Genomic DNA, 27,195 nt, shown 5'->3' with positions numbered 1-27,195 from the left:
TATTATATAATATATTTTTTATTTCATGCCTTGAGAATTCGTAACTTTCCTTGCTATTTTAATATCAATTCCAAACAATATAATAATATAAAATAATATTAACATCAATAATAGGTTAGAATAAAATTTTAATTATTTAAATATAAATAAATAAATTTAAATGTCATAAATAAATATTTTATAAAATTGTGAGAAGTCTTTCTTTTTACATTAAGATTGTATTATTTTGTATTTCAATGGTCTAATAATAATAATGATCAGTGATGACAGATCTATATTAAACATGATTTATATATCGAGTCGTTTATATTTTGAACAATAAAAAATAACAATAAAAAAAAGAAGAAATATATAATTATTTATAATTATAAATTAAGTAAATAGAACAAATTTTATACTTAAAAGAATATAAAAACAAATAATTGAAAATTCTTAGTAAATAATATTATTTTGTATCTTATATAATGAATATCTTGTATTAATTATTTTTTAAAGATTACACAAAATTTGAATAATAAAATGAGTACAAAAATGGGAAAGAAAGAAATTGTACAAGCTGTAGTACTTGCAGATGATTTTTTAACAAATTTAACACCAGTACAAAATATATTTCCAAGAATATTGATGCCCATAATAAATATTCCACTTTTAGATTATTTAGTGGAAACTCTTATTAAATCTAGAGTGCAAGAATTATTTCTTTATTGCAGTAAATATGTGGATTTAATAAAAAAATATATCAAACATAAAAATTGGTCAAAAATATCAATTTCTTTAATTGTATCAGATGTTTGTACTTCTCTTGGAGATGCTCTTAGAGACATTGATACAAAAGGTTCAATACGTAGTCATTTTATACTTATAAGAGGAGATGCATTTATTAATGCTAATCTTACAAATCTTTTAATACATCATTGTACAAAACTAAAAGAAGATAAAGGTGCAACAATGACTATGGTACTAAGAAATATTGGTTCTATAAATCAATCCTTTTTAAAGCAGGAAACATGTTTAATAGTTTCTGATAAAAGCAGTAAAAAAATTCTACATTATAGTAAATTAAGAAATGATGAAAAAAAAGTAAAACTAGAATTAAATTGGTTTTTGAATCATAATGAAATTGAAATTAACACTTGTTTTTTGGATACTCATGTTTATTTATGTTCTCCATCTGTACTTCCATTATTTTCTGATAATTTTGACTTTCAAGTAAGTAATATATAATATAATTTAAAATACATAAAAAAATTAATTTTTTTAAATATATATATATATATATATATGATATAATTATATATAATTATGATATATAATTATAATAAATTTTCTTTTAAATCTATTTATGATATGATATTAAATATTTGTTTAAATTTTTATAAATATAATTAAAAAAGAAACATTATAGAGTAATAAATAATAATTTTTATATTTTTTATTGACAGACAATGGAAGATTTCATTCGCGGAGTATTGATAAATGAAGAAATTTTGAACTCCCGAATTTATTGGCAACAATTAAATCCTAAAGATTATAGTTTGCCAATTGTATCATGGAATGCATATCACATTCTGAACAGAGATATTTTGAACAGACATAGTTTTCCACTTACACCAAATGCTATTCCATTTTTAAAAGATTTTATTTATATGCCAAGATGCACATATAAACATAGAAATGCAACTCTTGCTAAAGGTTGTATATTAGAAAAAGATAGCATATTATGCCAAAATAGTATACTTGGAAATGATACTTTTGTTACAAGATCAATTATTGGAAATAATTGTTTAGTTGGCTCTAATGTAACAATTAAGAATTCTTATATTTTATTAAATAATAAAATTGAAGATAATTGTTGTATTACAAACAGTATAGTATTTTCAGATTGTATTATTAAACAAAATGTGCAAATAAATGGATGTATAATATGTCCTAAAACAATTATTGATACTCAAGTAGAATATATTGATTCTATTATAGAATCAAAGAATAATAAAATTTCTATAAAAAAAATATCAGAAATTAATAAAGATAATGAATTTCAATTTTTCAAAAATTATGATATGATAGAATGTGATAATTATTCTACAGATACATCAAGTATTGATGAAGCTTCAGAATGTAATTCACCAATTCCAGATGATACAAATATGTTCTTATCTGAAGTTATTGATAGTTTACTACGAGGTTTTCAAGATAAACTTAACTGTGATAATTTAATTTTAGAAATAAATTCATCAAGATATGCATACAATATTACCATGAGCGAAGTAACATATAATGTTATTAAAGCCATATTAAGTTTGCCTTTTCATTATCTATCAGAGAAGAAAGAAACTACGACTAATCAAAATTATCAAAAAAATTTAAAAATTATGGTAACATATTTTTATCCAATTATCTCAAATTATATTAAAACAGAAGATGCGCAAGATGATTGTTTAAATGCAATAGAGGAGATAGCAAGTACAACTCAAGAATTATTACCATTTTTACAACATTTGTTGCATATGCTTTATGATAAAGATATATTATCAGAAGAAAAAATTTTAGAATGGTATAAATCTGATGATAAAGACATTGATTCTCTTGAATTTCAAAAAAATAAAGTGAGAACTGCAATAAAACCATTTATTAAATGGTTGGAAGAAGCTGAAGAAGATTCTAGTGAAACTGAAAATGATTAAATATATATTAAATTTATAATAAAAAATGAAATCTCTTTAATTTTTCTATTATAAATTTTTCTTAAAAATAATAATATTAAATCAAATATAAAATATAAAATAATAACATTTCCCATATATAATATAATATTTTATTTTTGTGTTAATTTTTTTTTTGAATAACATTTTGAGCAATATTATTGATCATATGTAAATAAATTATTTTGCAGAATATTATGCATATCGAATATACTGACTCTATTAAAACATTTTGAATTATATACTATATAATAAAAATAGAAATATAAATTATTCTATAGGCAAAATAGTATCAATTAAATTATGCCAAGCTTGATGACGATGATCCGGAAATTTGATTACATCTATCCAATGTCGTAATCGTGCTCCTTTACTATTACGACTTAATTCAAGTCCACCTAAATAAAAATATAAAAGATATTACTGTAATAAACGTATATAGAATAAGGCATATAACTAAAATTATTTTGATTATTTAGTAAGTAATAATTTTAATGAAAAATATTTCAATTAAAAGTTGAATGATTTTGAAGAATATGTAATTTAACATAAATAATTTTTTTATAATTGAATGCAAACAAATAAAGATTACGTATGTTTCTTTAAATTATATATTTATTATATATTTTTATTATATATTATTATATATATTTTTTATTATATATTATTATATATATTTTTTATTATATTAATCGATTCCATTAGTAATTTTTTTATAAAAAATCGAAATTTAACTCTTATAAGAAAATTATTTTTTATTAAAATTATTTACAAAATGATCAAAGTAGTTACATGCCATACTTTGTATAAATTTTTTCTTTTCAATATATCTAAGAATAAAATTATTAAATTAAAAAAAAAATACGTAGTGCATTACCAAGATAATCATTATTCTTGCCAAAATCCTTATCCCATATTGTGAGATATAATGTTAATTTCATAAGATCTGTTAATCGAGCAGTAAAAGTGAATTCTTCATTCCATTCTGGGTTTAATGTTTTCCATTTAATTGTTGTATTTTGCGCATTACGACTTGTGATTTTTTTTGATATTAGCTTTTTACCGGTAATACGAGCAATTGAATAATCGAAAATACGTTGACGATGATTGTTTGTCACGTTTTCTATAAGGCACAACTTGACGAATGGATCAGAAAATCCGTTACTATCCATAGGAAGAAGATTTATAGCTCGATGAATTGTAACTATCAATGCTCGTCGCCTTGTGCAGTAACTTAGACTCACTTGAATCTGTCCTCGTCCACTGGAAAATACGCCCCAAGCTGCTTCTTCGTTGTCCACCTATGCCAACGTCGAGCTCTTATATCTTAGTGTCTGCAATAACGTAAGTAAAGTCGACCGTCGCGAAAAATTTATATTTATAACGCGAAAAATGATTATGTTTATGAAGATCATTAATTAAAAATCAATGAAATTTTATATATAAAGGAAATAATTAACAAAATATATCAATTCGAAGCAGAAAATTTATCAGGTATATCAAATATTAAAAAATATTAAAAAATTCGTTTCTTTTTAGTTTTTGAAAAAAAGAACTCATCAAATATAAACTTCGTAATAATCTTTTATGGCAAAATTAAATTGTTTACTTTTAAAGATTAACATTTTATTAAATATTTTATTATAATTTAATTATTTTTATTATATTTTTATTATAATTATTATTTAATTATATTTCAATCAATATTAATAATACTCAATATTAATATATATTATAAAATCAAATGTTATAAAATATTTAATAAGAAAATAAATTGATCTATACCATCGTTTGATCAAGAATAACTTTTATAATACCATGGAGACAAATATTATTTTTTACTATTTTTTTTATACATACTGGATAGTGATCCTGTAATGGAACATTATAATGTTTTATTTGATGCGGTTGTAATTCATGCAGAGGAAATCTTGCTTCTCCTAGAAAATCTTGACCCGCTGGATCGTCTTGAAGAATCAAGATGTGCAATGCTTTGCCATTCCATATCTATCATGAAATATTAATTTATTTTTTTTTTCATTTAATTTCATGATATTTTCCATATTATTTAATTATCTGAAGAATTTTCACTTTTCATACATCAGTTTCCGTTGTTCCATAAAAGTTGAGAGTCTCGTTAAATTCTGGATCCCGCGTTTTGTGGATTGTCTTCGTTCGAAGCCGTTTTGTAATCGCAATTGAATTTACTGGTAATATATTGAGCTTACAAAATGGATCAGCGAGATCATAAATATCCATTGGCTGTAAACCTCGTGCTCGTTCTACTTTGCATTGGAGGCACTGAATTATTGGATCATATCGTAAAGAAATTTCGAGAGTTCCATAATTTTGTCTCGTTTCTGTTTTGAAAAATATAATTTTATTACTTTATTCTTATCGATATTAAACAAAATTTTCTGATTCATTTTTCAAGCTGTTTATTAGTAATCATGAATGTATAGTTTCAAGACTCGCGTGCTGCATCTAGACTTTATCAAGATTTTTACTGCGATTCACAAGTTGTTTGATTATATATTTACCATAATCTGGTATTTGTTGTCGTATTAATTCGGTTTGATTGTTACTACGATGATGTGAAAAACTGTCTTGTTCTAAATAGGATCGGTTTTTTTTCAGATCTATATATTTTTCGTGGATCTGAGATTGTTCTGAAATTTGTTCCGTTGACGTAATTGTCGTTGTCGGTATCGTTGAAACTGTTGTAAAATTTGATCTGTAAAGTATCAATTGATATCACCTAAACTTCTACTCTTTTATTTATTATTTTACATACCTGGAAGATTGTACCTGAGAACTTTTTGATTGATCGCATAAATTGAACTCTAATTTATGACCAGTTTCGTTAATGTCATCAAATTTTTTGCTTTTTTCATCGATAATTTCATCCTCGAATGATACGTGTTGTTCAATTTGAAACTCATTGGAATTAGTTCTTCTATTTATCCGTGAACGAGGACTAGTAGGAGACGGTGAAAGACGACTGCATTGAGAGATAATAGATAGGGTAGATCTATTTAATTGATCTGAATGCTCTTCTCGATTATTTAATGGTGAAGAAGCGTTTGATCGTTGCCCCGGTGACTTGGATGTATTATTGTTTGTTTGAATAGAATTTAATAATGTTAAATGAGTTTTGCTACTACTATCTTGATTTTTTTGTAAATTAAGAAATGAATTAGATTGTCCTTGAGCTAAAGCAAGCCGTCTTGTCGCTTCTTCATCAGAAGAAGAATCTTGTAATTCAGTAGATTCGAAAGACTTATTACCTCCGATTGTCCAAGTAGATGTTTTATGAATAGATCGTGACCATCCTCGTTCCTGTAATTTTAAGAAATGCATATTATATGTAATATTGTAATAAATATATAATATTTCGATGAATTTTTTTCTTTTCATTTTTCATTTGTCACCTTTTTTTCCGGTAAAATGTACTTTGGCATTCCTTTAATAAACCAAGCTCCACTTTTTTTCCACATTTCTCTCGTCTCAGCACAGATTCGACAAAGATATTGTCTTTGACTGCTGCTCGATCTTCTAACGATTCGTTGCATAATTATTTTTTCTTGCATTTTTTCTCTCGTTGTGGAAAGATTCGAAAATGTTGAGTTCAATTCGATACCACATTTTTGACATATGTATCTTCGACAATCTTTACAAAGATTTGCTGATGCACCTAATACTGCACCAAATTTTTCACCACAAAGGGCACAAGAACATACGCAGTGTGTACTATTGAAACATCTGCTACTACATCTTTTCTTTTCATTTAATCTTGTTGTAGTTACAATACAAACATTGCGTTTCATATTCTCTAATTTTTCTACTAATCGGCCAATTCTTTCTTGTTCTGATAAATTTAAAGCTTCTGCTCTCTGAATTACCTACATTGTCAAAAAATAAAAATAATAAATTTACGAATATTCTATAAAAATTGAATAAAATTAAAAATCAATATATATGTAATTTGGATTAATATTTTAAAAAAGAACAATTATTGAAAAATTAAAAAAAAGTGGTATGATTTAATATTTTTAATATTTTAAATTTATATTTATATTAAATATTTTTATTAAATATTTCATTATATTTATATTTAATATTTTTAATTTCTCATTGATCTTAAATCTCATTAACTTATCTCATGATAAATTAAAATAAAAAAAAAGTTATATTTATAAAACTTACCTGTATAATTGTTTGTTGTTCTTCTTCACTAAGTACAAATGATTGTGCACATCTATTTGTGCCACTTGTATAAGAATTAGAAAATGTACCCCATTTTGAATCTAGAGAGGCAGTTTTTACAGACCAACCTGTTTGCAATCTATTACATTTATTTTATTAATTCATTATATATATATATATATATATATATGTTTTTAACAAAATCATTAATATAAAAATTTAAATGAAATAGAAAAATAATTCATATTATATAATATAAATCATATTATCTATTTAATTATTATAAATATTAATGTTTAATATATATTTATATACATTATAGATATGTATATTAAAAATATATTGATGCTTACTTTGCTCTTAGTGATAAATGTCTATCATTTGGACAGACCCATCTGGTTCCTCCACTTATATCCTTTACTGTCATATCCATTTTTCAATTTAATATGCTTTTGAAATTAATTTAAATATATTATGAATATTTTGTAATATACATCAGTCTAGAGAATAAAAATATACAATCCTATTAGATATTAGAATCGTAGAATATAATGTATAAAAAAAGTTAATCAAATAATTTTTAATTTGAATAATAATAAATAATATTAATTTTTGAAAAATAATTTTTACATTTTTTTCATAATCTATACATTAAAACGAATCGATTGATATATCATATATTATATTTTATATATATTATTTTTACTCTATAAAATGATATACTCTATAAATATAATATCTTTATGCTATACTATGATTTATTTTCATAATAATTTTCAAAATAATTAAATTTTCTATAATGATATTATATAGTATCAAAAAATTTAAATTTTATAAAAAGTAGTTATTAATAAATTTTGTGATATATATGAATCACTTCAATTACATCTATATATATATTTTTTGTATTGAATTAATATTTCTATCCGTTTAAATAAATTTAGATAAATTTTGAAATTTTTGCTTTCAAATTAAAAATTGTACGTTTCATATTATATTTAACAATTCTTTACATTCCATTATATATTGGAATTCCTGATATCTGGGTAATTCTCATTTTTCAATTCTTACGATTTGTTCAAAAAATTTGAAGAATTAGCTGAATATTTACATATTTTTTAAATATCAAAGTGCTGTTTTTTAATTTAATACTGTTTTATAAAAAAAAATTTAAAGCAAATAAATAAATAAATATATATATATATATGTAAGGAAAAAATAATTGTATTGAGAAGTTACATTATTTTATATTAATAATTAATAATTCAACTTTCGATTTCTTTTTTAATAATAATTTTTTAATAAAATAAAATTATTATTTGATTTAATAATATCAAAAAATTTATGAAAATTTGATTTAATCAAAAGTTTTATTATCAAAATATTATTCATAAAAAGAATTAAATTAGTTTTTATAGAATAAATATTATTCTATAAATATTCTATATGTATAATTTATTAAATATCTAATTATTTAATTATAATTTAATATTGATTATTGAAAAATGTTAATAACGTATAATGGAAAAACTACTTAGATAAAACTAAAGTTTAAAAGAACAGTTTCCGCTCAAAATAGATGCGCAACAAGTATTTGCTATACTTCCGTTCCTATATTATTTAAGTAGCTAAAGGGAAACTATATTTGGACCTAAATCGATATTTCAATGTGGTTCATACCTACAACGATTCTTACTTTCTTAACATATCGCAACAATATATTAAAGTTACAAAAGATTTTAATTTCATAAGATATTCAAAAGAAAAAATACAAAATGAATATAGCGAATAAATAATTTATGAAATTGCTATAGAAAATAAAGTTACTTACTAGAAAAATATAATTCGAGAAATTGTAATATCTAAAATTGTTACGATTTTATAAAATGTAGTATTTCTTTATTTTTGAATTATTTTATTCTTAAATGTAATTATTTATTATTTTAAATAAATCAAAAATATATGTACTTACATAAAAACAAAAATGAATAATAAAAGAAAAAGTTATAAATGAATTAACAAAAGTTGGTCCATTAACTATAATATGTTATCTAATAGTAATGCATTCGTTGAAAGAAAACAAAAATACAAAAAGTGGAACAAAGAGGAAGAAATTTGTGACGCGTGGCAATCGTATCGTAACTGAATAAAAAAAAATGAGCGCGGAAGTCCTACGTTAACAGGCGATCAATCGAAGCTCGTGACGCATGCCATTATTACTCACAGGATTGCGGTAATAGAATTCTTTTACACAAAGAGTATACATGAATATATTCATCATCAATGCAATAAACTACATATAGTTTTAATTAATATATTATTATTTAATGATATGCTTAACATAAAACATTTTGATTTGAATTTTAATTTCTATTTAAATTTATATACATTATATAAAATATATAGGAAATTTTAGAGAAGAAAAAATTAAAATAAAGATTCAATTTTCTTTTTTCTTTTTTTTTTATGGTTTAATAATGATTACTAGACCCGCATAATTTTGAATATATACATGTAGAGATAAAAACAAACGTAAATTAAACATATGATGTTTAATATTTTAAATTAATATGATTCGTTTATGTGTTAATTTAAACGCTTATCATAACTATTTATAAGTGAAATTTAATTTTGACATGGAAACTATTTCAAACTATGTGAATATTTATACTTACGTAAATATACTTTAACATGTAATATATAATTTATAAGTGAATAACTGCTTCGAATTAACATAATCATAAATAATTAAATGATTTATAAAGAATTACAAAATGCATAATATAATTTCAATAATTGTCTAAGATATTATTGATGAAGAAATAAATGAGCACAGAATTGAACTTGCCACGGTACTAGCTATCCGACAAGTGGGTACTATTATAGCTGATACTGGCTTTACAATTCCGCTTCACTTTCGATACAAGCGCAGAAGGGTGCGTACAATTCACAGGGATGTATCTAACTAAAAAATTCACCTATGATACAGTATCTCTAATGAATTAAAAAAAACAAAAACTAAAGCAACAGATATTTGTTTTTTGTTTATTTTTTTTTATATAATTAATATAATTGCGTAAAAATAATTTTTAATTTCATTCATTTTATATTATTCGTGAAAGAAATTTTACATTTATATACATGTTCTGAAAGTTTTAAACTAAATAAAAAAACACAAATTAAAGAAAAAAATGTTTGATAAATTTATATTGTATAAAAAACTAGAAATTTCATTCAATTATTTTATATATACTTATATATACTTTATATATATATATATATATATATATTTTTTATATACATATGTAACTATATATTATATATAATATTATAGTGTTATTTTAAAATATTATAAAAATTATGGAACCTAAATTTTGATTAATAATAAATAATATAATAAATATATTTTTATAATTTTCATTAATGTAAATGTACATACCAATAATTGTGAATATAATTGAATAACATACATAATATAGAATAATGTTCTATATTGCAATTCTATTATTGACACATTGTATTTCAAACCTATTGATATTAAGTAAATCTTTATTACGTAAATGTTGAAAATAATATTTATATTTAACTTAATCAAATATATTTCATCATAATAGTAAAAAGACAATAAAAAGACAAACAAATAAAAAAAATATTATAAAATGAATGTATTAATACCAATAAATACACAATTTATAAAATTTAAAAAATTTTTTTTTCAATGATATAAATTTTATTTTTATATATCTATTTTTATAAATATATATCTATTTTTTTACAATTAAATATACAATGACTGCTATTAATTATTATTATTAATTATTTTTTTGTATATAATCACATTATGAAAGATATTTATCAATATAATGTAATATTTCAAAAACAACTTCAACCATAATAAGAATAATAATCATCCATTCTAAACGAATGTGATGGCGATCGCTTAAATGTGAAGATAAAATTGCTACAAGCTCCACACAATGATTTAATTTTTCATTTATTACCTATAAAATAAAATTAATTTATTTTTACATTATATAAATATTTATTTTGAAATACCATAATTAAAAATTTTTCATTCTATATTTCATATTTATTTTGATATAAAGAATCACTTATTTTTTATTATACAATTTTTTATAGTTTATATATAAATTTATATTAATTTTTTATATTAATTATATTAAATAATTAATTTAATAATTTTTTTATACTTACTCTTGTGCGTTTTGCAATATTAAAATACGAACAAGTTTCCTGATAAAGTTGTTCCAAATCTTCCCTTTCCCAATAGAAATCTGGAGTATCTAATAAATCTGAGCTCAAATTAATAGAATGCCGCAATGCAAATAATTCCCCTTGCTTTTTTAATACTTCATGTTGAGTCATTTTTAACTTTTTACCAGCTTTTAAATCTTCAGTAACAAATTCTATGGAATCTATATAATTATCTAAAGATGCTTCCCATATGCCTAATTTCACTGATTGTGCAATTGCATTAGAAAATGTATATTTATCTAATTTTGTTGCATCTAATGCTAAAATAATGTTACCATTTTTTATATGATTTCTTTTTCTGCAAAATATTTTATTTTAAGTAAATATACTGTTTTTACATATATAAAAATAAAATTATAAAATTATTATAAAAATAATGAAATTTGAATCTCTTAAATTATTACCCATGTTCTGCATAATTATAACACATCACTTCACTCTCAGATTGTACATCATAATCCATGTAACGATTTTGTTCATATTTTTTTAAGAATTCTAATAAATTTTCACATTCAAGTTCAGAAATATTCCACATTACTATGGTACCTTCTCGAAAAAAGAAAATTTCTCTTGGTTCATGGTTTACTTCGTACTTTGCCACAGCATGTATAACATCTGGTAAAGCTGTAAAAATAATCTAAATAAAGTAAAACCTAATGATATTATTCTTATATATTTAATGAATTTTTTAAATTGATTTTTTAGATTGGGAAATATAGGATTTAAAAAAAAATAAAATAAATAATTATATTTATATATATTTGTTTAAAAACAAATATTTAACAATATATATATTTTAAGAATTATATAAAATTTATAATATATAAGATATTAATCATCATATCATTGAAAATACAAAAATTTATTAAAATTGTTATATTTTTTTATATAATTATATAAATTATATAATTGTACAAAGTATACATTTTTTAAATATATAATAAATATTTTTGTTATATATTGCTTTTTAATATAATTTTAATTATTTTAATATAATTACATTAATAATATTTTATTATCTATATGCCTATATAAATTTCTTGAAACATGTCGTTAATATAAAAATTTTTATTAACGAAAATATAATAATAATGTTATAAAATTAAAAGGATATAATAAAATATATTTATAATCCATTATAATAAATTTATAATCATTTAATCAATATTTAAAAAAATTAATTTAATCAAATAAAATATATAAATATAAACATAAAAAATATAATATATATAAATACATATATATATTACCCAGAAGAAAAATATTAATAATATATTATGTATTATGTATTAAATATAAATGTAAAATTAAAACATAAAAAAATTAACTTTATATTTAATTGAAAGAAAAGATGTATAAAAAATATTTAAATGGGGATTTTATATATAAATAATTATTTATGATATAAATGTATGTTAGAATAAATATTAGAAATATTATGTATAAATATTATGCTATATAAACTAATTAAATTTGATTAGTTAATGGTTCAATATAATCATTATAATAAAATAAAATTTTATTTAATGTATTATTCTATGTATTATTAATAATTAAGATTTCATTTTTAATCTACTAAAAATGGACTGTCACATGCACCTAATCCTGTTGCAACACCACCCTCATTAGCAGTAGCTAACTTTGTTCGTAACATATGACCACTTTGTTTGTTAACATATACATTATTTTCATCTGCTATTATAACACCAAAAATTCCTAATTCAGAAACTAATTCTTGAAGTTCAGTATCTATATTAATTTCAGGTCTAACCATGTAACTTTTATGAATTGGAGGACGAATTTTATCCATAAGAATCCAAGCTACTCTATCTTGTTTATTTTTTACAGATTCTAAGAAATGTTTTATATCTAATCCATATTTATTATTACAACCTCCTTCTCGTTGAGGTTTTAATACAAAACGATGTGGATCTGAGATTCCCATTTCTATAGCAGCATCTCCATGTTCATCAAAGTCTAATCCATAAAGTTCTATACAAAATAACATAATATTTCAATTCATGTTTCATTATCATATATTACTAATAAAATAATTCACTTACCAGTGAATATTTCTGTAATTTCTGCACATGTTTTTTCATTTTTTAAAAATCTACTAATTACACCTGGCTTTGCAAGAGTTTGTTGAACTTTTTTAGTTCCTGCTAAATGATACTGAATAGTAGGACACTTAATTGCTAAAGATCTTTCTATTAGTAATCTTACTTCCCATTCTTTTTGTGTGTGATATTGTCCAGGTTCATAACCACACCTGTAATACACTACAGCTACAATATAATTATCTACTATCAATTCTTTTTTGTAGCCCAATTTAGCAGTAGCTGTTAATTGTGTTAAATTTCTACGAATGATTCTGACATTTGGATTTTGTTTTCTAATTTCAAATTCATGAAAACGTTGATCACAAATATTATATGTAATATCTTCAATGACAAACAAAATTACTGCTCTGTAAGAGATAAAATTGAATATTAAAGTATGTTAATTAAATTTTTTTTTAAATTTAATTATATATCAAATTCAATTTTTTATTATTAAAAATATTAATAAAAAACATACTGTTGATTTCCATACATCATCCATGCTTTAATCATACTTGAACATATTATTTGTAATGCATTATTTTCTGGAAGATTTTTTATTTCTTTATGGTAACCAAGCTCTTTTAAAACAAACTTATGTAATTCAGTTGAAGCAGGTCCTAACCAACCAAAGCCAGATGCAATTGTATTTATCTCAACTTGTTTCCAACAACAATATATATTTTTATTTTTATCTTTTTCTGGACAAGTTGTATCCAACATTAAGTCTGAACGTAATATACCAAGAGATATTTTTTGTACTGAACCTCCTTCATTGTTTATAATTTTACAAATTTCAAATAATTCTTTAGTAAAATTATCAACTTTAATTGTTTCTTCTAAAGTTTCTTTTAAAAAATTATAATCTTGAGCAACTCTATGTATAAGCATATTTAATATTACTTGAATCTGACAAGCATTTATAAATTCTTTTCTAGGAAATGGAGATGGCATTAGAATGAATGGTGCAAATTGTAAGACATTTTTATTAAAATTTTCTTTAGATCTCATGCACATTCCATGCATGAGCGCCCAATCTTTTGTTTTTTCAATTAATTCTTCAATCTCTTTTTTAGACGAAGGTAAACATAATGTTGAATCCATAATTATTTCTTTCTTAATTTAAATGCTTAAAAAAACTATTCAAATTATAGATTTTAAATTTGAATTATATGAATTTAAATTATTATACATACATACTTATTTACTTCTTGTATTAGGTTTACAACTCATATATATGTATGTGACTAATTTGTGACTTTTACAGTAGATATATATCATAAATAATTCATCTGTATATAATATTCGGGCCTGATGTTGAAAACTTGTAAATAAATAAAACTGTAAATATTCAAACATTTTTATTTACTTTACATAGATATTTTATATATATAATTTAAATATATTCTGATATAATATTTTTATGCAATTTTATATTTATAAATCTTAAGAATATTATAGAAATACTGATAAAAAATTATAAAATATACTTTAATATAATAAAATATTAGACAACGAAGAATTAAAAAATAATTTAAACCTAACCTAATATTACTATAACACTTTTTTTCATTCTTTTTCGAGGTTATTAAAATATAACGAATTAATATTATTATATTTTTCTTGTTATGTTTATACGTTATAACAAAGGAATAAGAAAAAAATTCAAAAATTTATAAAGTGCAGATTTTTAATAAATAATACAATATTTTAATTTTTTTAACTTTATTTAAATCTAAATATTCTTTATTATTTCCTATATACATATAATGAAATATTTTAGATAAATGTAATAATACATAATAATTCTTATTTTAATGAAAATAGTTTTTTAACAAATTAAATTATCTTTTAATAATATCTATCAATAATTCATCTTATTAAATAAATTATTATTTCATATTATATTTAATTTTTATATTTTATATTATATTTATATTTAATTTATTTTTATTATTATTATAATATTTTAATCATTAAGTCTTATTAACATTTTAAATCTTATTTATTTTATTTAATATAGTAAGAATATAATTATATTTATATAAATATAAATAATAAGCATATTATCCAAATAATATAATAATTTATTTGTATCAGCAAGAAATTTATTTATTAATCACTTTTAAAAAATAAATATATTATAAAAAAAATTTTTAATATTCAATTTTTTTTAAATTATATGTATTGTATGATGTGGTGTGTGTGTGTGTGCGCGCGCGCGCGCGCGCGCATGTGTGTGTGTCATATATAATACATTAATTTACATACATATTAAATGCATGATAAATAATCTTAGGAAGATATAAAAGAACTAAAGAATTAAGTAATTTAATTATAAAATTTTATATTATTAATTTTTTAAAATAGTATATTTATGAAATATTTTAAGAAGAAACGTAAAAATTATTAACTTATTATTATATATATTAAGAATTTTATTTATTATATATATTCAATTATAATTAAGTAAAAATTTTTTTTATAATTTTATTTTATTAAAAAATTTCTCACATTTCTCTTATTAAATCCACCTTATTATATATTTTATATTTATTATATTATTATTTTATATTATTATATTATTATATATTTTAAAGAATAATTTAATTATTAAAATGAAACAATTATAAAATAATCAATAAAATAATGAATATTTTATTATATCATTGTAAAGAATGCTATATTTTAAAATATATAACTAAAATATAAGAATAATTTATATATATTCTTATTTGTAAATTTTTATCAAAAATAAATTTTAATATACTCACAAGTTGTAGATGTATTTATACTACTTGGTATGTATAAATTTTGTTCAATGAGACCTTCCACTAAAGATTCTAAATTATATTCTTCTGAAGTAGCCAATGCTTTCATACGATATGACTACAAAAATAGAATTCTTATTAAATTATCAGTTCAATTAATTTATTAAGTTTATTATCAGACATTGAGATATTTTAGAAAACATATTATAGAAAACAATTATTAGAAAATATATTTACTTACAGTATTAATTTCTTCATAGGAAGAAAGGGATTTTCTTTTTTTCGGTCTCTTCTTCAATTGAACAGAAGAATAATTATTTTGATTCTCAAATAATTTTAAATTAGACTTAATTTCTTTAAATCGAACTTTGGTAGTATGTAATGAATTTTTATGATATAACTGTGAACTGAATTTTGTCATAAATACATGTGTTGTTAAAGCATCATAACATGATATGAAAACAGTATTAATTTTTCTATAGGTATCAAAATTAATATTATTTCTACATATCGAAGTAATATATTTATGTATCATGCAATTCATTCTAAAAAATATTTTTACAAGTTTTTTTTTAATTTACTTAACAAACATGAAATAATAAATATTTCATTTAATTTTTTTTATTATTTTTTATTTCAATTAAAAATTGAATATCTATGCTTTAGTTTTAATAATAAACTTAATAATATTTATGTTAGAAATAAACGAATTTGTGAGTTTATAAATTGCAACGTGACATACTTACATACTATAGTATAGTATAAAAATATGTACAATACTAAAAAAAATATTAAATAAGAATAAGAATGAATATTAGAAATTAAAATAATTATAATACAAATAATTTTTACAAATATGTTCAACATAATTTTGATTAAGAATTTTAAAATATCATTCGTAATAATTAAAAATTTTTATCATTTTAGGAAATTGTATTTTATATATGTATATATATATATATATATATTTTTAATAGATTTTATTTTTATAAGAAATTTTATAATAAAAAATATTAAAATTTTTTGATATTTTAACATAAAATACTTGGACTAAAATTTATTTACAATATTATAAAAATATTGTAATATTATAAAAATAATTATTACATATTTCTATATAATTTCTATATAGAATTATTTCTATATAATTTTATAATTAATAGAAAAATTATTACTTATTTTATTAATATATTTTACATTTGCTATTTAAATTATTTTCATTTATTTATATTTTTATATTTTTTATATTTTTTATATTTCATTATTTTATTATCATATCAAATTTTTCTATAGTGAAAATAACTAAAATAAATATTATATAATTAAATTCAAGTAATTATATTTACATTTCTTTATATTTTTTATATTTATATTTTTATTTTATATTTATATTTTATTTTTATATTTATTTTTTATATTTATATTTACTTATATTTATAGAATATTACATTATTTTGAACATATATTATGCTTTCATGAGAAGTCACCTTTTTTTCTAAATGCGTATCTAACAGAACACATGATCTTCGTTGTTGTAACGTAGTAAAAAAACTACCAAAATGTCAAGAAGACATTATCATGTATTTTCGATCGAGTATCGCACAATCTAAACTAAAAATTATATTTTATTAAACATATTTTTCAAGAAAGTATGGCACTTACACGAAATCTTACTTGTAAATTAAAATGCTATTTATTAAAAGTACCGAAAAAAATTTGTTTGTATCACGTAAGGCATATTAGGTAAACGTTATAAATTACTTCATTAATTCAATAAAGTAAAATATTAAATATATATATATTTTTTTCAAATATGTGTACAATGAAATTAAATTATAATTATTTTATTGTTAATGTTATATAATTTTTATTTTTAAAGATATTTTGATTAATTAAAAATTTTATATATAATTTTTTGTAATAATTTTGTTTTATATTAATTTATTTCATATATATACATATAAATACATATTATATAACTATATATTATCCAAAAATAAAAAATATTAATTTAGTACATTATTATATGTTTTAAAAAAAAATTAGACTAATTGATTGTATTAAATATATATATATAAATATAAATATATATATATATATATATTATATATAATATATAATATATTTATTATAGATTGGCAGAAGTAGGAAAATTGGAAACACCAAAATTACAAGGAAAATATGAAACTGGTCAATTAATTCTACATAGAGTATTTGGTTATCGTGGTGTAATATTGTTTCCTTGGACTGCACGGGTTTATGACAGAGATATTCCAAATAAAAAAGAAGGGTAAATTTTTTATTTAATATTTAAATTTATATTATAAGAAACTATATAAAAATTCTATTTTAATTTAGAAATACAAATGACCATTACAATAGTGTGGGAAAAGAAGTAAAAGGAAGAACTCATACATTTTATCAGGTATTAATTGACCAAAGAGATTATCCTTTTATAGTAAGTATAATTAATGAATATAACAAAAGAATATTTTAATCTAGATAATTATTTTTGAATCAAGTATTGGAAAAAAAATAAATCATATAAAGAAATTTAATATATTTATTAATAGTTAATATTTTCATTTTAATATTTTAAAAATATTTCCTACACAAAAATGAAAAAATATAGAAATTAGATTTTCTAGAGTAGAATATCTTTTTAAATATATAAAAAAAAAATTAATATTATAAATCATTGTCATATTTACATGTGTAGCGTGCTCAAACAGAAGCTGTAACCTTTTTGAGTAATCACGAAAGCAGTCATAGCTTATATACAGTACCAGGATTGGATTATGTTGCTCATGAAGATATTTTACCCTATACTACAAATGAAAAAACTGCATTGCAGCATGAATTATTTGACAAATTCTTAGCATATAATCCAAATCAAGAGCCATGTTTTGTGGCACAAGAAACACTCAGAGCATGGCAAAAAAAAAATCATCCATGGTTGGAATTATCAGATGTACATAAAGAAACTACTGAAAATATTCGTGTTACTGTTATTCCATTTTATATGGGTTATAGAGGAAATCAAGCTACAGCTGCACATTGGGTAACTATTATAATACAAAATATTAAAAAATAAAATTAAAACAAAAAATATTAAAAAATTAAAATTATATAATAATTTACAAACAGAAAACTTAAGAAAATATTTTAGCAAACATATAGAATAAAAACTCATATGTTTTTGAGTTACCAATAATTTTGTATACTAATAATATAAGTATATGTTCTATATTTGAAAATACTCTCATACTTCAATTTAAATTTACTGAATTAATTTTTATAAAATTTTATAAAAAATAGTATATTCTTCTTCTTCACTAAATGGTTTAAAAGATATGTTTAGGTTTAAAAGATCTGGGATGCTTATCAAATAACTTGTTAAAGACTCGGAAATTTGAAAAACTTTGCAGCTCTGTAAGTAGTTATAAGGTATTCAACATATGGAAGTTCAAGAATAAGATATAACTTTGATAGATATTAAAAATTTGCAAGAGAATTCTTTGTTTTCAGGCTGCATACAACATATGGAAGCTCATAAGATACTTACATTACTTATATACATACAAAATTGTTGGTAACTCAAAAACTGGTGAGTTTTTGATCTATGTATTTATAAGGATTTCTTATTTAATTTATTATATACTATTTATTACATATATTCTAAATTGATTTTTTTAACATTTTATATATTATATAATACAAAATGTAAGTTAAGTTTGACCAACTTTAATTATTTCACGAACAACAAAAAAATATAAAAATATAGAAAAAAAAATTTATGAAATAATGCTTAAAAAAATAAAAATAATCAAATAAAATAATATAATTTCACTCATTTCAATATTATTTCTTTTTTAAATATCCATCATTTATTGTATTTATTTAATTTTTAAAGTAAATTTATTTTAATATTATAGAGTTGTTATTTCACTGTTATAAAATTATAAATATAATGTTATAAAGTTCACATGAATATATCGTGAATCGCGAGTTGGTCAGACTTAAGATAAATAATTCTACACTGATTAAATAAAATATTTAGTGGCGTTATTGCATTCGTCTGGAAAATTTGGGCGATTTGAGCGTACAATTACGTGAAAGACATTGGAGGATATTTAGCCTTTCTGGTACGTTAGAAACTGTGCGAGGACGAGGAGTAGTTGGTCAGGAACCTATTTTATCAAAGGTGTTACCTGCTTTTCAATATAGTAGTCATGTGAGTTTACAAGCTGCAAGTGGACATATGTGGTATGTATTTTATTAATACTTTAGATTCATAATATATATATAATTCATAAAAAATCTTTCTATATTTTATTATTTTTTAAAAATAATCAATAGTATTTAAATTTCTTTTTCATTTCATTTAAAAATTAAAAAAATTAATAAAATAACAAATTTAATAAAATATTATTTCTTTTAATTTTACATAGAACATATTGTAATGACTGTTAATTAAATGAAAAAAAGAATATTAATTATAAAAATATAAAAGAAAATATAAAATAAAATTGTTGAAAATTTTCTAAGTTAATTCTATATTTAAAACAAATTTTAATTATATGATATCATTTTAGGGGTACATTTAGAATGGAAAGAGAAGATGGATATGCGTTTGATTGTAGAATTCCACCATTTTCTTTGGAATCAAAAATAGAAAAACCACCTTCAAATATGAATTCTTAATTATGTAACGTCCCATGAGAAGTAATAATTATTTTGATATACTGAAAATTAATGAACAATATAACTTAATATATATGACTCTTATATAGTAATATTTATATTGGTTGTACTATTTGATTATAAATACTATGAGTAGAATTTAAGCTGTGTAGTTTTTGGTATACAGTAAATTTATAACAAACAATTTTTTCGTATTATTTAACATGTTATTTTAGATAAGATCAGTTATAGACATATAAATAAAATATAATTGTATAGATACATTTTCTGTTCATCCTGTAATTAATATAAGAATAAAAAAAGTATAATTTCTTTAAATATTTTTAAATTTATAAAATGTCAATGTAAGATTAATAAATCTTATGTATATTAAGCTTATACTGACATATATATAAATATATGATATATATAGCTAAATTTTTAAATATTTAATATTAAGTAATATTTTTAATAAATTAAATATGATTATATATTCGAAAACAAAAAAAAATTAAATTTCATTGATTAATTCATACTTAATTGAATTAATTTATATTGAAAATATAATTAATATTTCCTATGTAAAAAATTAAAATTTTCAAAAAATTATATATTCAATAATATAGTCAATAATTTATATTTTTTTTTCAATTTTAGTGAAAAATTTTTTCATTAAACTATTAAAAGAATAGAAGAGGTTAAAATACATACATATATTGTACAAATATTGACTACTTATACATTCATGTATATAATTTAAATTATAATTTTCTAACTGATGTATGAATGTTATATATCAAATTAAAGCTTTTTTCCCCATAATTATATTAAAATATTATATTTTTTTTTAAATTGTTTTGGAAATTGAAGCCAAAACTAAATCATAATTTTTATTTTCTCTGTTATTTTGTACTAAATATAAATATTCATTTTTCAATTGGTTTATAATATATTTTTATTTTTATTTAAATTATAAATATAAATTTTTATTTAAATATTTATATTTATATTATATTTTTGATCTGTTTAAAAATTTATAAATTAATATGAAAAAGAAATCTTTTAAAAGAAATACAAATTTGATTGGTTATTTCTAATGAGGATAATACAATCGTACAAATAGACACGCATATTGGTCAAAAGTATCACATCTATAGATAAGATCATATAACATCGTGTGTAAGTGACTAAAGGAGGGGAATATTCCCTTTGCCTCTGTGCCGTCTCACGGACTTCTTTCTAGTTCCTTATAGTAGATAATATTATCTTTCTTGTTCCGTCTATCAAACGAATGAAATGCATGTAACAAAAGTGGTATGCTTCTGTGATTTCTGAACTTTGTATAGTACTTGGTCGAAATTCTTAATCGAATCTATTAAAATTAAAGCAAGAAGGATTCGTATATAACGATGGTTGCCTGTGAGTTATCTTTTTATTTATATTTATACATTCAATTTTCATATTTCTTTCTAATATGATATTTGTGTAATACATATATAAAAAAATCGAACTTTTCGACGTAGCGAAGATTAAGTTCTACATTTTGTTTAGCCACTCCCTGTTTTTATGAACTGTTATGATATTGATAAATGCTGTTAATAAAATGTTTATTTTTCAAAAATATGAAAATTAATTGATTTCTGATTTTAAATATTTAAATGAAAGAGTTTTTTTTTAAATATTTAGAATATTTATAATTTCTCAATTAAAAATATATTTTCCATAAAAAATATATAAATATTTTACATTAAGATACATATATTTTCAGAAACTTGTTAAGATATTTTGTTAAGAAAAAAATTAAATATTATTTTTCTTAATTAGATTAAATATTATATATATTATATATTAATTTATATATTAATTTTATTTTTAAGCAGCAGGTATTTTAACATCAGAAATTTTAAATCAATTACGTGCAAAATTTTATGAAGATAATCGCAATACTTTGGCACAAAATGTATGTACAAGAACTAATCCCTTGGAAGTTTGTGTTTCCCGAAAAGTTTTGCAAGAAACACAACATGTATTTACTCACAAGATTGCAACAGAAGGAAAACCTATTACAAATCAAAAAAATTCTGGTCGATGCTGGATATTTTCTACTTTAAATGTTATAAGAAGTGCCTTTATGAAGCAATACAATTTAGATGAGTTTGAGTTTAGCCAAGCTTATTTATTCTTTTGGGATAAGGTTTTTATTATATATTAATAATATTGCATAATATACATATAAATTTTTATATTTATAAATATATTTTTTATTATATAGATTGAACGGTGTAATTATTTTTTACATAATATTGTAAAAACTGCTAAAAGAAATGAACCAGTAGAAGGTCGATTAGTTTCATTTTTGTTACATGATCCTATTTGTGATGGAGGTCAATGGGATATGGTTGTCAATCTTATAAATAGACATGGTCTTGTTCCTAAAATCTGTTTCCCAGAATCATATAATTGCGAGTCTAGTTCACGCATGAATACCATTTTAAAGAGTAAACTGAGAGAATATTCCAAAGTTTTAAGAGATTTAGTATCTCATGGTGCAACAGATGAAGAATTAGAAGCTCAGATTTTGGAACAAATGGTTGTAATCTATCGAATAATTGGTATTTGTTTAGGTATCCCCTCAAAAACAATTACTTGGGAATATTATGATAAGGCAAAGAATTATAATTGCATTGGACCTATTTCACCAGTAGAATTTTATGAAAAATATGTGAAACCTTATTATAATGTAGATGATAAAGTATGCTTAGTAACTGATCCTAGACCATCTAATCCATATGGAAAACTTTATACCATAGATTGTTTAGGAAATGTTTGGGGTGGAAGACTTACACTGTATAATAATCAACCACCTGAATTATTAATGAAATTATGTGCAGAAAGTATAAAACAAAATGAACCTGTATGGTTTGGATGTGATGTAAACAAACGATTAATAGCTAAACAAGGTATTCAAGATATGAGAGCATATGATTTTGAATTAATGTTTGGAACTGATATCCAAGTTAATCTTACAAAAGCAGATAGATTACTTTATGGAGATTCCATGATGGTTCATGCAATGGCATTGACAGCTGTTTCAATTGATGTAAGTTAAAAAATTTTTATGAAAAATTTATACAAATATATTAATATTTTTTTAATCAATTTATATTAAAAAATTTTTTTATTTTAAAAAGATTGTATAGTGTGTTATATATATTATATCATTTGTATAGTGTATTATTTAATTAAAACTCAAGATCAAATATATAAATATTTATTATATTCTTATTTATTAACATAAACATAAATTAATTTTATGTAAAGTAAAATCTTTTTAAAAAAATTAAATTTTTTTTATTTTTTTCTACAAATTTCATTTACTATAATTTTATATTATTTATAATATATATATAATTGTATTTTTTTATTATTGAATTATATATTATTATTATATTATATAATTCAAATATAGTATAGGATAAATTTTTAATTAAACTATATGCATTAAATTATTTATCAAATATTTTTTAATATTATTAAAAATTAAAGAAATATATACATATTCATGTTTAATATATCAAATTATTTATTGAAAGTTATAATTTTGTAATATTATATAAGTTATAATTTTTTTTTAGAATGAAGGTAAAATTAAACAATTTCGAGTAGAGAATTCTTGGGGTGATGATCAAGGACAAAAAGGATATTTATTATTAACAGCTGATTGGTTTTCCGAATTTGTTTTTGAAGCAGTCATTGATAGAAAACTAGTACCCGAGAATGTTTTGGATGTATTTAAACAAGAACCTATAACTTTACCTGCATGGGATCCTATGGGTACACTTGCTCACTGATAATAATGTAAGCTTAAACTACTTCAAGATGGAATATTTTAGTTAACAAAAGTGTGTATATAATATTAAAAATTGAACATCAAATAAAATTTTAAGCACATTGGTACAGAAAAGTACAATAAAATAAGACTTTAACACTTTTATAGTTCATTAACAACAATTAAAATAATTCTAGAGAATTAAATTATGATTTGAATTATCTAATGCTCTTTCAAATATAAAATAATATATATTGCTGTAATTAATAAAATATTAAAACTGTATATTTAACATAGTTCCTAAAATTTAAGATGATCATGTGTATAATTTCGTTTTTAACTTATAGTTTAGATATATTTACAAATAATAACTGTTGTTTTTTTCTTTTTTTTTTTTTTTTTTGTTAAATGTCACGCGAGCGTGCACATACACACACACACACATTTATACAAATACAAATATGTAAGTTAAATATATTTAAGAATGCAGAGAAGCCAAAAAAATTAAAAATTCCATTATAGAAATATTCTAAATATTCATACATGATAAAAGCCATGAAATTTATTTAAAAAATTTCAAGAAATTTTGTAGCATTTAAATTCATATTTAAATATTATTCATATATTATATTTCTGTTTCAAATGTTTGCAAATTAAAAAGACTTAATAATTGTATGAGGATTAATAAAAATGTTGAAAATATATATGTTTATTAGTTTTAATTTAACAGAATATAATATTATTTTTTATTAACATTTATTTAATAATTACAAAAAATACATTTTTGAAAACAATATTTTTATATTATTTTTAAACATAAATATCAAATTTAATTAGCCTAATTTTAAACTATCTTTAAAAATTTTATGAAACTAATATTGACTACTAAGTTTTATGCCGTTCTTTTTGTATTTTATAACAATATTTGAGTTTTGCCCATATACCTTGACACATATTTTGTAAACGAATATCATTCTGATTTATAGAAAACTTATAAATATGCTTTACTATCTGTTTTGGGGTTTTTAACTGACCTTGTTGAATCAAACTTAAAGCAATATATAATTTACAACGAGCAACTAGAAAAGGATCTCTAAGACGAAGCGCCAGTTCAAATTGTTTTATGGAAATTTTTCCTGCTATTTCAGCCTGCATAAGAAAAAATATTATGTTTAAATAAAATTTTATATTTTTTCTTAAATTATTCCAAAAATTATTATATAAATCAATCAAATTTTATTTATTATTTTTTAATATATTTCATAAAAATAGAAATTACGCAATATTGAAATTCTTCTCCTAAAGCAGAAAATGCTCCACCTAAAGTAGATAACCAAGACATAGCATGATCAACTTCTCTTCTTTCCATTGCTATTTGTGTTATTCTTTGATTCCTAAAGTTAAATTTTATAACATTGAAATAAAAAAATTTTGATTAAATCAGTATTTGAAATCTTACCATTTGTAATCTAAGAATTGTTTTCTTGGCATTCGCAATTTTATTAGAATTATTTTTGAATCTACTTTATTTAATAATTTGTATGCTAAATATTGCAATAATTTTTTAAATGCAGCCTTTCGATATGTTTGTGAATTTATTAATGTTGTAATATATGCTGATATAATATAGGCATTAAATCCTTTTCTGTTTAAGGAATTTCTATTTACTTGTACTACATTACTTTCATTGACATTGTTCATATTAATATTTGTTTGATATATACTTTTAGTTTCTCTTGCTTTTTGTTCGTATTTAATCACAGAATAATATGTAATAATAATGCTATCGAAAATTGTGCTGCCTTTATGTATAATTAATTTTATTGAATCATCCATTTTTTTTATTCAGTATATGACAATAAATGATTTTTTAAATAAATGACAATATTGCTTCATTATATATGGAATTATTACTATATAATAATATAAATTATACATATTAAAAATTTGTATCACAAATATTGTTTCCACTAACACTATACGTTTTTTGTAAATATTGGTTATAAATTTTATATAAATAAATTTGATGACAATATTTAATTTGTAAAAAAATTGTACTGATTTTTTCTATTTTTAACATTTCCAAAACATTTTTTTATGTCTTGTCTTTTACACAAATTTTTGAGTTAACAATTTAAGGTTAGAAATTGATTCGATATACGCGTGTTAATGATAACAAGATGGTAGAGATGATAACATTAAAATGATACAAGTTACTTATTAAAATTAAAACAATAGCATTTTCATTTTTGAAACCATTAATTTTTAAACTTAAGATTAAGTATCTTACACACATTTATATATATATTTATATATACATTATATATAAATATATATATATGTTTTATGACATGACTATGAATTCCTATTAAATGTATTATAAGAAATATGTAAAATATACCTATTTATATTAATTTTCAATATAATTGATTAAATATTATTTAGAATATACATACGTATCTTCGAATGGCAATAATTACAATAATAATTTTATTTTTATACGTTTAGTTATAAAATTTATTAAAATCTAAATTTCTATCGACGTACAAATATATACATAATATTTATGATGCCATCTATATATAACACTTAAAATATTAAATATTTATTTATTAATTATTCACAAT

General features: G+C 20.6%; 7 protein-coding genes across 15 annotated transcripts; 3 read left to right on the top strand and 4 right to left on the bottom strand.

Annotated features, from left to right (window-relative positions):
• Nucleotides 1-519: 519 nt before the first annotated feature.
• LOC107992771 (translation initiation factor eIF-2B subunit epsilon) lies at nt 520-3,564 on the top strand. Its single transcript, XM_017048831.3, has 2 exons — nt 520-1,209; nt 1,443-3,564. The coding sequence occupies exons 1-2, from the start codon at nt 520-522 to the stop codon at nt 2,682-2,684; spliced, it is 1,932 nt and encodes a 643-aa protein (XP_016904320.1). The 3' UTR covers nt 2,685-3,564.
• On the bottom strand, nt 2,800-9,841 carry LOC107992770 (synaptotagmin-like protein 5). Of its 2 annotated transcripts, none has more exons than XM_017048828.3 (10): nt 9,584-9,841; nt 7,262-7,408; nt 6,909-7,047; nt 6,134-6,604; nt 5,497-6,041; nt 5,243-5,436; nt 4,803-5,062; nt 4,563-4,709; nt 3,580-4,003; nt 2,800-3,100 (listed from the first exon to the last, which is right to left on the bottom strand). In XM_017048828.3, the coding sequence occupies exons 2-10, from the start codon at nt 7,339-7,341 to the stop codon at nt 2,973-2,975; spliced, it is 2,388 nt and encodes a 795-aa protein (XP_016904317.1). In that variant the 5' UTR covers nt 7,342-7,408; nt 9,584-9,841; the 3' UTR covers nt 2,800-2,972. The 2 variants fall into 2 exon arrangements, with proteins under 2 accessions (XP_016904317.1, XP_016904319.1); XM_017048830.3 differs by lacking the exon at nt 9,584-9,841 and adding an exon at nt 8,881-9,379.
• A 774-nt stretch (nt 9,842-10,615) lies between these two features.
• Nucleotides 10,616-17,683, bottom strand: LOC107992848 (required for meiotic nuclear division protein 1 homolog). 2 transcript variants are annotated; one of them, XM_062084469.1, is made up of 6 exons: nt 17,544-17,683; nt 16,298-16,463; nt 16,060-16,174; nt 11,588-11,807; nt 11,124-11,481; nt 10,616-10,909 (listed from the first exon to the last, which is right to left on the bottom strand). In XM_062084469.1, the coding sequence occupies exons 3-6, from the start codon at nt 16,163-16,165 to the stop codon at nt 10,748-10,750; spliced, it is 846 nt and encodes a 281-aa protein (XP_061940453.1). In that variant the 5' UTR covers nt 16,166-16,174; nt 16,298-16,463; nt 17,544-17,683; the 3' UTR covers nt 10,616-10,747. The 2 variants fall into 2 exon arrangements, with proteins under 2 accessions (XP_061940453.1, XP_061940451.1); XM_062084467.1 differs by lacking the exon at nt 17,544-17,683 and having other exon boundaries at nt 16,298-17,367.
• LOC107992846 (glutathione synthetase) lies at nt 12,045-14,577 on the bottom strand. Its single transcript, XM_017048950.3, has 3 exons — nt 13,764-14,577; nt 13,247-13,653; nt 12,045-13,175 (listed from the first exon to the last, which is right to left on the bottom strand). The coding sequence occupies exons 1-3, from the start codon at nt 14,387-14,389 to the stop codon at nt 12,751-12,753; spliced, it is 1,458 nt and encodes a 485-aa protein (XP_016904439.1). The 5' UTR covers nt 14,390-14,577; the 3' UTR covers nt 12,045-12,750.
• Nucleotides 17,518-21,078, top strand: LOC107992847 (polymerase delta-interacting protein 2). Of its 6 annotated transcripts, none has more exons than XM_062084494.1 (7): nt 17,537-17,799; nt 18,191-18,346; nt 18,415-18,514; nt 18,776-19,117; nt 19,408-19,488; nt 19,585-19,663; nt 20,117-20,323. In XM_062084494.1, the coding sequence occupies exons 1-7, from the start codon at nt 17,708-17,710 to the stop codon at nt 20,170-20,172; spliced, it is 906 nt and encodes a 301-aa protein (XP_061940478.1). In that variant the 5' UTR covers nt 17,537-17,707; the 3' UTR covers nt 20,173-20,323. The 6 variants fall into 6 exon arrangements, with proteins under 6 accessions (XP_016904440.1, XP_061940478.1, XP_061940474.1 ...); XM_062084490.1 differs by having other exon boundaries at nt 19,408-19,503; XM_062084506.1 differs by having other exon boundaries at nt 17,551-17,799; nt 18,415-18,481.
• An 818-nt stretch (nt 21,079-21,896) lies between these two features.
• Nucleotides 21,897-24,714, top strand: LOC107992831 (bleomycin hydrolase). Of its 2 annotated transcripts, none has more exons than XM_062084462.1 (4): nt 21,897-22,158; nt 22,620-22,933; nt 23,012-23,839; nt 24,375-24,714. In XM_062084462.1, exons 1-4 carry the CDS (start codon nt 22,149-22,151, stop codon nt 24,588-24,590), a joined length of 1,368 nt encoding a protein of 455 aa, XP_061940446.1. In that variant the 5' UTR covers nt 21,897-22,148; the 3' UTR covers nt 24,591-24,714. The 2 variants fall into 2 exon arrangements, with proteins under 2 accessions (XP_061940446.1, XP_061940440.1); XM_062084456.1 differs by having other exon boundaries at nt 21,923-22,158; nt 22,617-22,933.
• Nucleotides 24,715-24,942: 228 nt separating this feature from the next.
• LOC107992832 (uncharacterized protein F58A4.6) lies at nt 24,943-27,150 on the bottom strand. Its single transcript, XM_017048912.3, has 3 exons — nt 26,028-27,150; nt 25,848-25,962; nt 24,943-25,717 (listed from the first exon to the last, which is right to left on the bottom strand). Exons 1-3 carry the CDS (start codon nt 26,402-26,404, stop codon nt 25,454-25,456), a joined length of 756 nt encoding a protein of 251 aa, XP_016904401.1. The 5' UTR covers nt 26,405-27,150; the 3' UTR covers nt 24,943-25,453.
• Nucleotides 27,151-27,195: the final 45 nt, after the last annotated feature.

Source organism: Apis cerana, linkage group LG1 (assembly GCF_029169275.1).
Source record: "Apis cerana isolate GH-2021 linkage group LG1, AcerK_1.0, whole genome shotgun sequence".
NCBI lineage: Eukaryota > Metazoa > Arthropoda > Insecta > Hymenoptera > Apidae > Apis > Apis cerana.
Note: the sequence above shows the minus strand (reverse complement) of the source record. Positions and strands in the feature narration are given on the sequence as shown.